Source organism: Gambusia affinis, linkage group LG11, assembly GCF_019740435.1.
Source record: "Gambusia affinis linkage group LG11, SWU_Gaff_1.0, whole genome shotgun sequence".
In the NCBI taxonomy this organism is placed as follows: Eukaryota; Metazoa; Chordata; class Actinopteri; order Cyprinodontiformes; family Poeciliidae; genus Gambusia; species Gambusia affinis.
Genome location: NC_057878.1, coordinates 20,259,544 through 20,275,941, shown reverse-complemented (window position 1 = coordinate 20,275,941; position 16,398 = coordinate 20,259,544). Strand labels below are relative to the sequence as shown.

Genomic DNA, 16,398 nt, shown 5'->3' with positions numbered 1-16,398 from the left:
TCACTCTTGTATGGCGAGAACAGGGGCGCCGCCAGGAATTTTGGGCCCCATAATAAAAAATTAAATGTCCCCCCACCCGCGCAGCTGCTGTTACAATTTCTTGAGTCTATCTGACCCATCAAAAGTGTCACAATTTCAAAGGCTTGCAACTGCCTTGCTTTCTTTGGTTCAATACTGACACTAGCATAGTATTTACTGCTCATGAATTTTACATGAAACAGTCCACAAAGAGCATCCACGTAGGTTGCTTAAATTGTTTCTTAGTTTTAGATTACTGAAATGTCTCTCCCCATGAGCAACAGTCATAGGCAACGTGCAAAATATAGATGAAGCAATCCAGACTTCTTAAAAAATGCTATGTTGTTGCATTTTATTCAAGCTGCCGTACATAATAAAAATATATTTAATAAAAAAATTTATTTTCACCATATTTGTTAAACTGGCACCATGTCGTGTCAGTTTGTTATGAGACAGATAATCTGTGAAAAGATCCATCTCCTCTACCTTCTCCCTGAATTACTATTAAAGTAATTAAAGGTTAAAGTAATGCAACGTTCTGACCAAAAATAACCAATCAGAACCAGGAGGAGGGTCTTAGTGCTGTCAATCAACCTAATTCACTCACTACTAAATGTGCTAATGGTGGAGAAGCAACTTATCATTATTGGTAGCTACAGCATAGCACAGATCAAGGGGAGAGAGGGAGCAGCCACATGGCATTGTAATTGACAGCACTAAAACTCTCCTGCCTCTGATTGGTTGTTTCTAGATAGTACTGGGAGAAAACAGATGAAATACATTTTTCACAGATTATTTCTATACCATATTGTGACAACATAAAGACAAATTTAACAAATATGTCAAAAAATATTTTTATAAAATATTACACAGGGTGTGCTGTGGTGGTGCAGGGGATTAGCACACCCCACGTTTGGAGGCCTTGGTCCTCGGTGCGGACGTTGCGGGTTCGACTTACGGTCCCGACAACCTTTGCCGCATGTCCCCCTTCTCCTCGCCCTCCTTCCTATCTGCCTACTGTCGCAAAAATACGAGCCACTACCACCACAAAAACTCTTCGGAGAAAAAAAAAAAAGGAAAATAAAATTTGCATACTGCAGCTTTAATTTCACTTAGGAGAAGACAGGTCAGGAGGGCCAGGGGTTAGAGCTGCTACTGACTCATCTGTTATTAAGTGGTAAAAGGTACAGGGAAAATATATAAATATATGAATATGTTGGTAATTTTTTCCTTTGTTCATAGAATGCTAGTGAAATGGGGGCAAACAGTAGAATAAAGCTGAGTTGATTATGCTAAATGGTTTATAATCTCACATAGTCTACCCACCTGTTTTGGAGAAAAACTGGGTTATAAATTGACACACTTGTCTTTTTCTCTATTTTTTTTGAAAACCTGACTTTATTATTTTTCTTGGAGGTATAGTAACCACCACAGTTGTTCTTGTCTTCCTTCTGCTGTCTGCTGCTGAACATCGTCACCGTCAAGAGCTCCAACCATTTCATGCAGATCCAGGGAGGTTCAGTCCTAATATGGATGTCTGCTTTTTGGTCTGGGAGGGGGAACATTTGATTTTTACTGCTAAAAGCTATTGTGGAAAACACAATATGATTAATTTTCCAATTAACAGGGCCCCGACTATTATTATTTTTTAATTTCTATGAAAAAAAAATTGTGGAAGGTCCCCTGTTGGTCAGGGGCCCTTAGAATTGTCATAACTTTCCCCCCCTATATGGCACCCCTGAGCGAGAAGGTTATGGGTGGCAAAGGCTCATTGCTGGACATGGGGAAAAAAGGCTTGCCCTTGCAGTCCAATCCAGCAAATGAGCTGGTGTGGCTCATATTGCTGAAGAAGTTAATAATGTTCCAAACATAAATGTGTTAGACTCCACAATGTGTTGCAGTGTTATTGCGTATGAGGCTGCATAGCCAGTCAGAATACCCACACAGTCCCCAATAGTTCCAACAAAGAATATATAGGCACCAGAAATGGGCTGCAGAGCAGTGGAAGAAGGTACATTTGAGTGATGGGGCACATTTTTATTTTGTATCCCTTAAATTGCATGTTTTGTGTGCAATGCTTTGCTAATAAATGCATCAGGGCGTACTTTGATAAGATGGCAAAACTGCAAAGTGAATACAATGTTATGGACCATATGTGTGTATCTCTAATACGTACATGTCTATTCATTCACCCTTTCACTGCAGCGGTGTACTCTTACAGCTTTTGCTTCTTTCAGCAAACTAATTCACTCTGGTGCAATTCAAAAATAGATGGAGAATAGTTTGAGGAGTACAACAAGGAGTTTGAGTTGTTGACTTGACCTTTAAATTTCCCAGATCTTAAACCAGACTAGCATTTGCGGGATGAACAAGGTAGTCTGACTCAGTGGGGTAACCCTTTAAAATCGGACAACACATAAAAAATCCACTGCTCACATCTTGGTACCAGTTACAATAGCAGGCCTTCAGTGGTCTAGTGATATCTATGCCTCAACACAGGGCTGTTTGGATTAAAAAAGGGAATAAAGACACTTTAAGGCAGGTGGTCATGATGTTATCTTTCCTTGGTACATTTCAAACATTTCAATTTTATTCAAATTTTGCTCTTTGACACTAATATATGTAGTGTGTGTGTTAAACTGACATTTCTCAGAAAATAAAAAAAATTAATAGCCAACAAGACATTCTTCAACCCCCGTGTGAAGAATGTTTTTGTTTTTCTGCTCTGACACCCATGTTCACATTAGCCAGCTGCTCTGTGGCTTCTTGCTCTCTGTTACTAACTGAACATATACTGATCAAATATTTTTTTAAGGTAATGCTTTCAAATGTTAAGAATACATACTTTATATCAATTACTGGAAATGCATCAGAGGGCATTTGTTGCTTATTTTTTTCAAGAATATTCCCAACTGAGGCCTTAGGAGCTCCACTGCTGAGTTGCCAACAGTGTAATGTCAAGATATGCCCACCAATGAGCAACAATTGATTAGGCACTCTGCAACCATAATTTTTAAGAGAAAAAGTATTCGGTCTCAACCTCTCTCGGTCTTGGTCTTGACTTGCTATCTGACCCTAAAAGGCTTGGTCTTGTCTCGGTCGCGATAGACTCTGGTCTTGGTCTTGACTTGGTCTCGGTCTCAGGTTAGGTAGTCTTGACTACAACACTATCTGAAGCTAACTAAAAATTAGTGAACAGGTTGTCAACAGTTTCATTAAAATATCTTTCCAAAAAAGTAGAAATGAAATGTATCTGTGACAAAAGTAGAAATGTATCAGAGCCTGGGGACCAGCATGAATAGAGTTTATATCAAATAGGAGGGCCTTGTTTTTCCTTCTTATTAGTTAGTGTAATTAGTAAGAAATAGGAAATGCAGGCATACATATTTGCATTGTGTGCTTTGGGCTTTGTGTGGGTCACATGCTGTTTTATTCACCATACGTGTCACACACGGCCAATTGCTGTGGGTCAGAAATTGACCGACAGGTGCCATTTGCGTCATGCGCATGTGATCTATATTCGTGTGGGTGCGCACCAGCTGGTTTTGTGCGCCACATGCATGATGCGTGTTGAGTATATGGTTATGTACAGGTGCGGTGATGTTTTGTGTGCGTGCCATGCGATAATATCCTGCAGGCATTCCTAGTGTCACAAACACTTTCCTTTTCTCTCAATGTCACTTTCATCTCGCTTTTGAGCGTGTGTTGTTCTCTCCATCACGCCGTAGTCAAGCCTTTTGAAATCCTTCGGTGAAAAGTTGTATATTTGCCACATTGTGGACTTCAAACTATGCGAGAAAAGTAATGGCTTGTGGTCCAGAAATTATGGCATCTTTTATGCTTAATAAAAAATTAACTGTACATTTTTCAAAGTAGTTGCTTTTTTCCTTGTCCTCTTAAATTGATTTTCATAATCTTGGACTTGGTCATTGTGCCTCTTGAGACAAGACAGTATTTTTTTTCTGTGCTAATATTTCATAAGCAAATTTTTAATGTAATTAATAAAGTGTGGAGAAAAAAATAAAAGAATAAAATTAGACTTAAGTAAATGTTAAGGTAAATGAAAGTAAAATATTAATTTAAGTCTGGCATAATTTTGCAGTGAAATAGAAGTTGTAGAAGTTAAAGATGCTTGTTATGCTTAAAACCACTGTGCCCTAAAACACCATAAAAATGTTTTTGAGGACTGAAAAAGCTCTGGAGGCATGAATGGTGTTTGGCATGTAAAATTAAATATGCCTTCAATGTCTGAGGTGCCTTTAACCACAGATGGGACCGCATATGTATGTCGAGTGTGTGCTGCAGTTAAAAACTAATTTATAACCTGTGTTTGCCTGTGGTCTATCTTTAATAGCATTCTTTTCCAGTCATTCTGTTTTTTCAGTTTCATGTTTTCATTTCTCTTCTCTGTGACATTCACAAATACATATACTCACTCACTCACGCACCCCCACGCCTACATACACACAGCCCACACCGCTCCTCCTGACCGCAAAGTGCTCAGAGACATCAAACCCATGCTTGCTATCTCTCTGGTGAGCCTCTTGTAGAGCACTTTTATGTGTTCAAATTAATGCAGTTGTTCTTTTCAGGTCAATAGTTAAACCCATAAAAGTGCAATTACACATGAATGGGTAGCACCATTGCAAATGTGAACTAAGGTACCAGTGTTAAAATTGCATGCCGTTCCTGTGGGAGGTCCTCCATTCACTGACTTTACAGAAGATATGAAATTTATGACGCATTGGTGTCATATGTGTCACACAATGGAACTAATATCAAGAAATTCATTATTCAATCCAATTCTGAATGTCATTTTATTAAAGGTTCTTCAACTGTTAGGTAGACTTCATGTTGAAGCACCAAACTGGAAAGAAAATTATTAGAAATAAGTTATTAGATTTAGGGAGATATCTCACTTGAATCCTAGTTCTACTTAAAATGAAATGGTTCCATGCCAGTGGGTTGAGCATATTTCTTACTCAATCTAAAATGACTGCCAGTTTTGCTCTGTGCCTCAGTTTTCTAAGTAACACCAGTGTGGTTAACGAGGAATTGTGGGACATTCTTACACAATGTAAATGAAGACTGATTGCAAAGTCATATTAGGTTGAATGTATAGTGCACATAATACTTTCACTATCAATTGCATCATTAAAATTATATTATCAAGTAATTATCCAGGCATTGTACTATCAATGTTATTTTGGTTTGAGATTGAAGGTTGGATGAACAGGGTCTCAAAGGAAGCAGTGGGAGCAGTGGGAAATGTGAAATTTAGTGTTATTGAAGCTTTACCCAGGTGGGAAATTAAATTCAGAGGACCTGTATAAAAACTGGAGCATTCATACTTTGATTTGGAAGATAGAAACACTGTTTGACGAGGGTTTTCATTGATATGATAATCATTTGGTTAAAATAATTCTTTGCTCTTGTTTTACTAAGAAATAACATAGAAATTCGCAGAGTAAAATATATTGAACTTGATTGGCCCTGATGGATGACGAGCCAACTAGAAATTCAAAAATATTATTTTCTGATCAGTGAACCCACCACATATTTCAGTAAGCCCTATCAGGTCCCAGTAACTACAATGGTCTCTTTTCAAAAACTTAACATCACAAATCTGATACAAAACTGATGCATTTCTACTCTCTATTTAATTGTATATATAATAAAACTAAAATTGTTGAATAGCTTTTTCCTAAACATTATTTAAATATTATTAATTTCAGTTGAAAACCCACATTGTATTAGAGTTTAATTTTCACCTCCAAAATGACTTGCATCATTGGATTTGAAGACATGCTTTCTACATAATGCATATTATAATTATTATAATTATAATCGATATATGCATGCAGTTCACATGTATTTTTTGCTGCATTTTAGTAGCAAGATGATAAAGACAGTTTGATAGAAGCAGATGATGGATGGGAGGAGAGATCACCTATTTGCATAGCAAAGTCAGGGATTTGGTATCTGACATATTGTGAGCAAATGAACAGCTCAAACCAAAGTGAATGACATAGTTGGGTGTGGCAAAACGAGCATTTGGAATTTACTTAGAACATTCCTTATTGCTGTTTATCAGTGCTGCATTTGTAATTTTTTTTGTCTTGGGCAGTATTTCCTTTTTCGTTGCATAGACTTATATTCATAAGACAGCTACAAATACAGTCTTGCAGTGTGTTATGTAACCATGAGAAAAGCAGTGTTAATCAAATGGATTTAAACTGTGTATTGGTTTTAAGCTTGTTGCTGTCTTCACAGTTTAGAGGGGTGGTGTTGTGTATTTTCCATGCATATAGTTTTAGTTTTCCATTTTACAGAAGAAGCAAGTTACTTTTAGTTGTTATAAAAATGCTGTATGTATAAAACAACTGTTACGGAAAATTATTATTTTTTGTGCTTAATACAGCTAATCTTACCCCAGGTGTAAAAGGTATATTGAACAGTCTGATTTTGAACAAATTTCTTAACAGTTAATTTTATGTCATATGTAAAAGGTATCTTGAACATTCTATGTTGTATAAATTTCTTAGTTTTAAACAGATATTCTGTGAAGAATTTACAGGAAATTATCCACCAGAGTAAATGTCAAAGGTCAGGAACTAGATGCAGATCAAAGGAGATCTTTTAGTATTGTTATCAGGGCCCAGGAGGAAGCCACGAAATTAGCATCTATTGCAGGGCAGAAGCCTGTATGGCTCACAGAGCATCAAAGGTTTCCCAGAACCACATCTGGCAGGGTTTAAACTAAAATGCAACATAGAATGTTGAGATCATTAACATTTAATTTCTAAGACATTTTCTAAGTATTAATAGCAAGTTTATAATTAAAGTGCATTATCTAAGTTTAGAATGGTGAATGCTGAATGTATTTGAAAATTGTACTGTCTATGATAATATCTGAACCAAATGGAAATTGTTTCAATGAAAATGTGTTGTTTAGTATTAGAAAACTGTTCAGGATTTTATGTGATAAAGCAAGGACTTAAATCTTTGGAAAATGCTGAATGCAGTAGACCAGAATTAGGTTTGTGAAGATAATCTTTCCTTAAACTAAATTACTTGATTTGGCCGGGAGACACTCCGAATTTCACAGGTATCTGTGAAGTCTTGTTGTATGCTTTTATTTGCCCAAATGGCCTTAGAGCCAGAAGACCAGCTGCTTGCTCCATTGTTCTTCCAGAGAGCAAATGGCCTTTGATCTCTGGCGTGAAATTAAGGGAAGGTCTAAGTTCCTCTGAGTGTCCAGGGGAGCTCCTGGTTGGTCGAACCAGGGGTACGCCTTAATGAATACATTAAAGGTTAGGGAACACCTCCACTATAAAGAGATCGAACATGATAATAATAATTCAGATCGCTGTTATTTCCTGCCGTTTTGGCATTCAGCCTTCTCCAAAGACATGTCTTTGCTTTTTCTTTCTCTGTCTCTGTCTTTGTTTTAATTCTTTTGTCTCAGGTAATGAATGTATGTCTCTGTAACTCTGCAGTTTTCTTGTTAACTCATACGTTGCTTGTTGTGAGATTAAACGCTGTAACTCCGTGACGTCATCACGCATGTTGCTCCTGATTGGCACACACTCCTCGCTGGAAGAACCCGGGAAATAGGAAGAAATAGAGAGCCAAGCTTTTTCCAAATTAAGCTAACTTAGTACTATTTCTTTCTTTAACACAACTTAAAAGAAAACTGACTTTATTTGAAGCCTTGATATTTGGCCTCTGTCACTATATAAGGCTCCTGCTCATTCTGACATTCCGCCTTTAGCATTTCATCGCAATAGTCCTATATTTTGCTATTTACACCCATTCTTAGGAGCATTGGACTGGGAAGTAGCTTGAATAAGTTAGCAGATGTGCAGTTCCACCAAGTGTTTTCTAATTGCTTCTGCAGCTAAGCTGGTGTAGCTGAGTGGGGACAGTGTGGGGGAGGGGTACTCTGTAAGGCGGAAGCTCAAGTGTAGACTGAAGCTCCAAAGAACCGTGTAGAAATAGTACTATACGACTGACTGTAAAAGTAGGAAATCCACAGAAATGTACCATCTTTGATGCTATCATCCAACTGAAATCTCAACACAAAATCGCTTTAAAAAATCTGAACTATCTCTTTACTTTGTGCTGTTGTTATTAAAAGTTTTGTTAATGTTGTTGATGCATTGTGCTAGGTCTGGAGTTTGCACAGCCTGGTGAAAACCAGCCCCTTGTCAGTGTTGTAGTACTCGAGATCGGTGGTTTCGGTCTAGTCTCGGACTCAACCACATTCGGTCTCGGTCTTGTCTTGGTCTCGGGTGCTGAGGACTTGGGATTTTATTTCAAGACCGCAACTGTGAAAATATCACTAAACTTACAGCATATTGTCCAGTTTATTTGTTAATATGTTTGTTATCACTGGATGCAAAACGCACCGATTAAAATCCAAGCAATAACGCGATTTACCAATTACGTTTTTCTGTTACTCCCCCCACCCCCACCTTTCACTCGCACACGGCGCTCCAAGACATGCCCAGTGGTTTTCTTTGAGCTGCAAAATATGTCTGTCTAATCGTCAGTAACAGAATTAGAAATCCGATGGTGACAGCTAATTCAGCAGCGCTTCAATTCACAGACAGTGGGGACTGCGTCTGACATTTTTCGTCACTTAGAAAAGAAGCTCAAAGAAAGGTAATCTCCGTTTACGTGATGTTAGCAAGCTAGCTGTACAGAGACACGTAAGCATTTTCGATGTAAAAAGTACTTCACTTCGCTGAATTATTGTGCGGAGGTGTCGACTAATGTGTGGGATATATGGAACAACACTGTGTCCAAAAGACTGCAATATAGTGATGTGACATTCACAAATGAAGTCAAGGGGAGTAAGCACAGACTGTGCTGGCAGTAAGATTTTTTTTCAGGGGAATTGCACAGGAAGACAATGACCAAGCTAGATTTTGCATTCTGTACAAAAAACTGATTGACTCAACTTCAGTTCCCAAAGCTTTAGCATCTACTATACATACCTACTTATTTATTTTCAGGCCAATATCTTACCATGACTGGTCAACCACACCCTAGACCAAAATCTAGAACATAAACAGAATCAGGCATAAAAAACCCCCCAACAAACTCTCAATACTGTGAAAATAGTAAAACAAATTAATAAGCAATAGCTTAATATTTTCTGAAGCGGTTTCTCTAAGCTTTACCCTAGATATTAGACATTTTTTCAGTGTCTTGACCATAAAATATTGCAGTGAAACTTCTGTTTGTATTGTTTTTAAAAATCGATTTGTAACCAGAGTTGCAAAGGGACAGTCAAGCCTTGCTGATATTATCTGCCCACATTTCCTCAGCTCTTAGGTAGAAATTAAAATGACTATCCCCCTGGTTACAGGCCTACAGATGAAGCAAACTAGTAATTTAATTGATGCTCAAGGCATGTATTGTAATGAGGTTCTCATTACTAAACAATCTGACCTATGTGTGTCTGTGTGTTTGCTTGAGCATGTATTTACTGTAGTTTTACAGATATTGGCAGTTCTGCTGGTCTAACTTTCGAGAACAACCTTTGAGCTTTCCATCTCCGCTGCTGGTCCAGTGGGGCAATGTCTAAGCATTTAGTTTCTTGGACTCATAATACGTTGGCATCTTTCTGCAATTCCTCTGTTTCTCACTGCTGTCCAACTGAACAGAGCGCTTTACTGAGCTGAAACAATGCTAAATCTCAATGAGACAGCAAAGAAGAAACCCCAGACTGAATAATTGGTTTGACTGCTAGACCAAATAAGACACAAAGAAGAAACGTCTTTATTTGAAATATATGCCTGTCTATCTAATGTAATTGCAGGGCTGAGTGTATTTCTATATCTCTAGATTCTTTTTGTCTAACAATTTGATTGTCTGTGTTTGCTCTTGCAACTGTGCCTCAATCTAATGTGCCAGATGTAAAAACAGAACACTCCAGAAGGTCTTCAGCAGAAACTATTTAGAACATGTAAAACACTTTTACAAAATATGCAATATTTGCAAAATGTGAGCTAAATAAATCGCTGCACATTGATTGTCACACAAATTAAGTAAATAAAATTAACATGTTTATATTTTATTTTTTATGAGTGTTTAGTTTGGACCACTATTCTGTACATGTCCCAGTGATGACATCATTTTAGGTTTTCTACAGATACAGACTGATGTCTTATTTGAAAAGCTTCTTGAAACTATGTTCCAATAAAGTTCAATCTCTGAGTGAAATAGAGGGCAGTGGCATCTCAGATAATATCATGCCTGCTAGTTTAAAGGGTGAATTTGATGTATTTTCCAGACACATAGTGGCATTTTATATGACAATCCAGTAAATATGCTAAGTTGTCAGCCTGTATTTACCAAATATAGCTTAAGATAAATGTGAGGCCTTGAATTTGTCCTGTCTCTTTAAAAACTGCTACTGTCAAAGCTAATTAAAATAATCATATATTTATAATTAATATTCAGTATACAAAACAATTATCTGACAATATTGCACAGAAGCAGTAAAGTTTATCTAGAATTCTAACACTAAAGACTAAAACTAAACACAAATTTCAATACAGGGAAACAGATTGGAGAGGAGCAAATGATTTTAGAATAGTGAGCAGCACTATCACTATGTGAGAAAAACTAATTACGACTTTTTCCCCATCCTACAACAAGATTTAACCTCTGATCCCCCTCTGGCCTCTTGCTACATACCGAGTAAGCAAAGTAGTCCTTCTAATAAAAACAAAGCCAACATGGGTTTAGTATATTACCAGGGGTCTTATAAGATGTTTATTTGTTTTGTCTTCTTGATATAAGAGTGAGTGCACAATTGTTATAAATAATAATGATCAAGTTATAAGGGAACAATGTCATTCAAATACTGTTGGACATATGATTTATTTTGTGAGCCGTTTCTTGTTTCTCTTTTTCTGCACAAATGTCTGTAATTGTGTTTTGCTACTTGGATGTTCAAATCTTTATTTTACCACCAGTTGCCATTAGTTTTTTGGCAACTAATCCTTTGTTATAGCTTTGTCATTCACAAATGAGTTTGTTTCTGCTTTCAATCAACTTCTGATAATGCAGGCCTAGTGAAAAAAATTGAAGTTGCTTTTTGTGTTGGCTTTCAAAGTGTCAGGAAGAGATGATTCACAGTACTTTTTGTTGCCTGATTATCTAAACACACTATTACATTATTATATATATTATTTTTAGAAAGTAGTGTATCTTATACCAAACCGGATGTTTTTCCTAGGTTGGTGGCATTTCTCTGTAGAACAAACACAAAACTAATTTGTTTCATAAAACCAGCAAATTAGAATATTTGTTGCATGCAAAATATAGTTGTTAAAAATCTATAAAAAAACCAAAACAATAAAGGGAAAAATGAGAGATGGAGATTTCAAATTGTGTGTCATTTCTATAGATATAAATACCACATTTTTATCTGTGGGTTTTGTATACTTATAGAGCTTCAAGAATAATATTTCCAACTTTTGGTCATGCCTCTTAGAGGCATGACTGTGGTTCTGCGAACTTATCATACGGCACTTTGTGCAAAATTCTGACGCCAGGGGCTTTGATGAAATTGTGGCATGTTTCATGCTTTTTTTCCCCCAGTCTCACAGGAACTAGGGAAACATTCTGGAATTACATTTATGTATCATATGTGCCTTCCTCAGCCAGTGGAGCTTCTCTAGAGAGCACAATGACATTCCAGAGAAATTGGGTATACCTTAGAGTTCAAAGTCAAGTGAATCCTTTTCCCCCCCCCTCAATGATGGTAGTGGAAGAAGAGGTTCTTTAATCAGTGTACTTCTACATAAATCATATCTTGCTATCTAAAAATGTAAAAGTAGTCCATATTAGTTCAAACTGATAAACTAGCCCACCTGTCGTCAACTTAAATAATCTAGCAAACTGTTGTGAGAAACAGTTTGCTAGTTCGCTATTTTGGCTCAAAATATTTGAGCCAAGTCATGCAGTTCAAAGACAATGCTACCAAATACTGAGGAAATGGATGTAAACTTCTGATTTTGTAAAAATTAATGGATAAATCTTTATTGTATTCTCTCTCTTGTTGTTGGGGCATTTTGAAAATAGAAATACTTTTGGTAATTCTAACTGACATCAGAGAAGTGTAGTCTGAAGACAGTGAGAAAAACTTAGAATTCTTTTGTTTGGTGTATGTAAACATCTAATTCTAACTTTAAATGGAGATACTTGTTTTACTCATGACATATGACCACTTGTGCCATTGACATGTTTACAGCAACATTTATTGTATTTTGGCCATTTTATCAAGCAACCAACCAGAATTCTCATAATTATTGGATGGTGTACAGTGAATGCTTGATGCAAGATAAGATTGAGAGACCCTCCTGGTAGTTTTGACATAACTTCTTGGCTTTGTTTGTTTAGTTTTTTGTTTGTTTTTTGGCTTGTCCATCACCCTTCTTTGCCAGCTGTATCCTATTGTGAAGACAATTAAATTTTGGTGACATGGAATCCTCACAAATGAGTGATGTCCCTCCTATGGTGAGAATTTATTTCTTTCTCTAACCCCACTGCACATGTAGTGGGATGAAGATGAAGAACTAAAGTCAGGAGATGGAAACCTGTGGAACTGGACCAGCACCACCCCTCCCAAGAAGCATAATTTAATCAAGATTTTGTGAGTGTATCTGGTCGGTACTGTGTGGTGCTGGCAGGACGCCTTATGCAAGATTATGGGTCTCATTGGTTTTAGCCCCGTGTCAGTAAGCTGTTTGTATGGAGATGGAGAACACACAAGCTCTGTAAATAATGCAAATCTGGTTTTAGGCTTTACTTTGTGTTTCTTTTTCATCGTCTGTCTCTGTGCTGCTTTCTGCCATCTTCATTTGTTTTCTTTCTCTTTTCTGCTCTATCTAGCTCAAATAAAAATTAGGATTATGCAGTTGTAGACTCAAGCACAAAATAATCTACACCACCATCTATATTCATGAATGTCTGTGTATATTTATGCATGTGTGACCAAGGAATAAACCTTGGTTTGATAAAAAAGTGCAGATCATAGGTATATGAGCATCACTACTTGAATAATGTGTAAATTTTACAAGCTTTAATTGAGAAATATTTGTTTTAAATGTAAAAACAATACAGTAATATTACTGTATGTGGTTTTTAAAAATAAAAATAATGTCACAAGAATGTTGCCATGTTGTTAACACTGCAAAAGATTCTGGGTAAATGACATTCTTGGTCCCATTACCCTAGCTCCATCCAGCCAAAACAGCTGTGAGTAACATTAAGCCTTTTTCATTTGAACTGGAGTGTGTTGGGATTGATAGGAATGTGGAATTCTCAAAGATTAACAAAGATGATGTGGACCAAATGGAGGAAGAAGACAGAGTTGGCTGAAGAAGCTGGTGTTTGTGCTGCTGCTGCCACCTTCAGCTTTGTGAATGAAGCAATGAATGACACGTAGCTTTGCATTTTAGTGATGGAAGATTCTGTCTGACCGTGTGATCTGGTAAGTAATTCTGTAAGCAGCGGTATCTGGTCTGGTAACACCCGTTTAATGTCCAGTCTTAGGTCTGATGTTGTGTTCTTGGTTTCACATTCAGTATGAACAGAAGTAAGAATAGCTCCATTATCATTTAAAAGAGCTTCTAGCATTGCCTGTCTGATGTTTCTCCCAGTGTCTTTCCCTTGCTGACCGGCTGCAGGGTTTAGGCATATTGTGAATAAAAAAACTGTCGGAACAGTATTTGGTTTTAGCTTGCAAGGAAAATGAGCACCTGTTAGATCCTTTGGCTCAAAGTCTTCTGGAGAGAAAGATTGAGGGTACAAATGTAGGTCCTTCAAAAGTTGTGTTCAGGTCTTTCCCGCTGTGCTCCTTTTTGTGGAAGGCCAAATATACTCGCCTCACGATTTTGCTTATTTTTTTTTTTCTAAATTATTGCCAACAGCGCCACAGTGTCACACTGCCATACCAGTCAAACATAATTTGGTAAAAAAACAACTCGGGTAAAGATTCCTGCTTTTACTCTGTAGATTCCAGTACAGAACTGACCCAACCTTCACCCAGCAAAACCCATAAAAAAGCTGGAACCTCCACAGGTGAAAAAGGGCCATAACTATCTACCGTAACACACTACATACTACAGGATGATTGTTACGAAATCGCAAGTGACAGTCTTAGATGTCCGTATAATTTAAAATAATGAAAAACTGTGTCCACCTCAATATTAAATGATTTACTTTACTGGTGTTTGTTAGATTCTTAAATCTTGTTTTTTCTGTTTTGTTTACCGTACTTCAAGCAGCTTTTCTGCTGTGGTTTGTTCTTATATATATTAGGAATAGAATAAAAGCAGACACTTTGTTGTGTTACCCAGCTAAGCTTTAAAACTGTTTCAAAACAAAATTACCAAAAAGTTAGCATTGTAAAGTGTCTAACATTTTATATTTGTGCTTATAAGCTATCTCACTGTCATAACTGTGCCACTCTCTCTGTATGTAAAGTTGGTAGATCCCATCCAACTTTGATTATTTAGACTGTCATTCTGTATGAAGATTCTTCCATCACTAAAATGGATTCTCCAAAGGAATAAAGCACAGCATTTCTGTTATATATTCAACTTTTTGTTATTTATGAAGGTTTCACTATGCTTAAAAAGCATAGCCTTTCAAAAAATATCTTTAAAACTTTCCTTTCCTTTCTTGAAGCTGCTTGCACATTTTGTGCTTCCTCTGACTTCATGACCTGACAGGGCTGGTCAAGTGTAAAATAGGGTAATTCCGGTTAAATCGGATACAATAAAGTGTACTCCCATAAAGCTTGATCTCTTTTGCACTACAGTAAAAGTAAAGGAAATATCATTAATAGTGCTTGTGTTGAAACTGGGTAATTATATTGAGTTGTTTGTGGAAAGATTTCTGCAGTTGAGCAAAATAAAAGCTGTATTTTGAACACATTGCAGGCAAACGTTGAGAATCCAGAAAGTCACAACTGACTGTGTTGTCTTTCTTTTGTCCACAGAGATTCTCAAAGGAGGTGTGTATGTTGACCAAAACAAGTTCCTCTGCCATGCAGACACAATCCACTGGCAGGACATTGTCAAGTATCCAAGGATCCATCCTATAGTGGTACCCACTAACAGCAGTGTTATGTGTAAGTAACTATAAAGGCAGGCCATCTAATAGAAGAGTGATTCAACTAAAATTTACCTTGTATTTTCTGCTCTGTTCAAGGATTCATAAGATTAAAGGGTGTCCCTCCCCTAACCCCCCTGGCCGAGACACTCTTATCCCATATAAACACAGCTATATTGATTTACACTGTAGGATGCATAGCATAACCACAGGTTAATCATTACACTCCGCTGCTTGGGTTTAATAGGCTATTGCATTGATTTTACATTGTGCTTCAATAATACTGTTGGTTGCATGATTGATTGTTAAAATATCCATACAGAGAACTAGATGTGTCTTAGTTTTTCTTGAGATTTCTCATTGTTTGCAAGAGCTAGCTACCTCACAATATAAGTTGGAGCACAAAGACTTTAGTTGGCGAGTGAACACATGTTGTGCTGCTGGCATTAACACAATTTCTAAGTACTTCAGACTTCTGAAGTGCTGAACATATGTCTAACTTCCTGCTTTAGAGCTTAACAAACTTTGCAGAGATCAGTTTTTTCAGTGATTTCTGTGCTCAGACCAAACAATCTCACTTTTTAATGTTTGTTGTTATAGCCCAACATGAAATAGTGCATGACTGTTATGAGAAAAAACTAATTAGTGGTGAGTCTCAATATTTTTTATTAAGTTAACTGCAGAGTCTGCAATTAGCCAATCACGATTTGTCACATTTGAATCAATAATTATGTATTGACAAATAAACATTTTCAATTCCAAAGTCCTTTTTGGACTTGCCGTGGAAGCATCCATCCTTGACTTCATTGTTTTATTGTGCTTGCTATTATAAGTAATAATCTCCACGTATTCAATTCCCTTTTGTGCCCCACTATAACCTGCTGTAAGACATGTTAATGAACACTTTGAGTTTTAATAGGATATATCAAAATAAAGGGGAAAAAAACAACCCAAAAACAATATTTAGTCTGTCAGGGAAAAGGGGGGGCAGTTGATGCCTGATGTGATTGTCAGTAAGAATAAATTAAGTCACCTCCTCTGCCCCATTTATTTTGCTCATTGAGCCTCTTAATACACTTCTTTCGGTTTTATTAATGCAGTGCTCCCACTGTTTGACATTTAAATCTTCTTGTCAAATCATAAAATAAAATGCATTACCATTTTTGAAACAAAATACAAAGACAGTAGGCACAAGTCCTTGGATTTCTTTTCACAACACTTGCTGGAGACTTCCAATGCATA

The 16,398-nt window shown here is 36.9% G+C and overlaps 1 protein-coding gene across 3 annotated transcripts in view; it reads left to right on the top strand.

Moving 5' to 3' along the window:
- LOC122839361 (receptor tyrosine-protein kinase erbB-4-like) overlaps positions 1 to 16,398 on the top strand; it is a 265,949-nt gene that overhangs the window by 167,909 nt on the left and 81,642 nt on the right. For all 3 annotated transcript variants that reach the window (XM_044130859.1, XM_044130861.1, XM_044130860.1), the window contains one exon: positions 15,044 to 15,175. In XM_044130859.1, the coding sequence (XP_043986794.1) occupies positions 15,044 to 15,175 (132 nt within the window). The remainder of the gene's footprint in view (positions 1 to 15,043; positions 15,176 to 16,398) is intronic.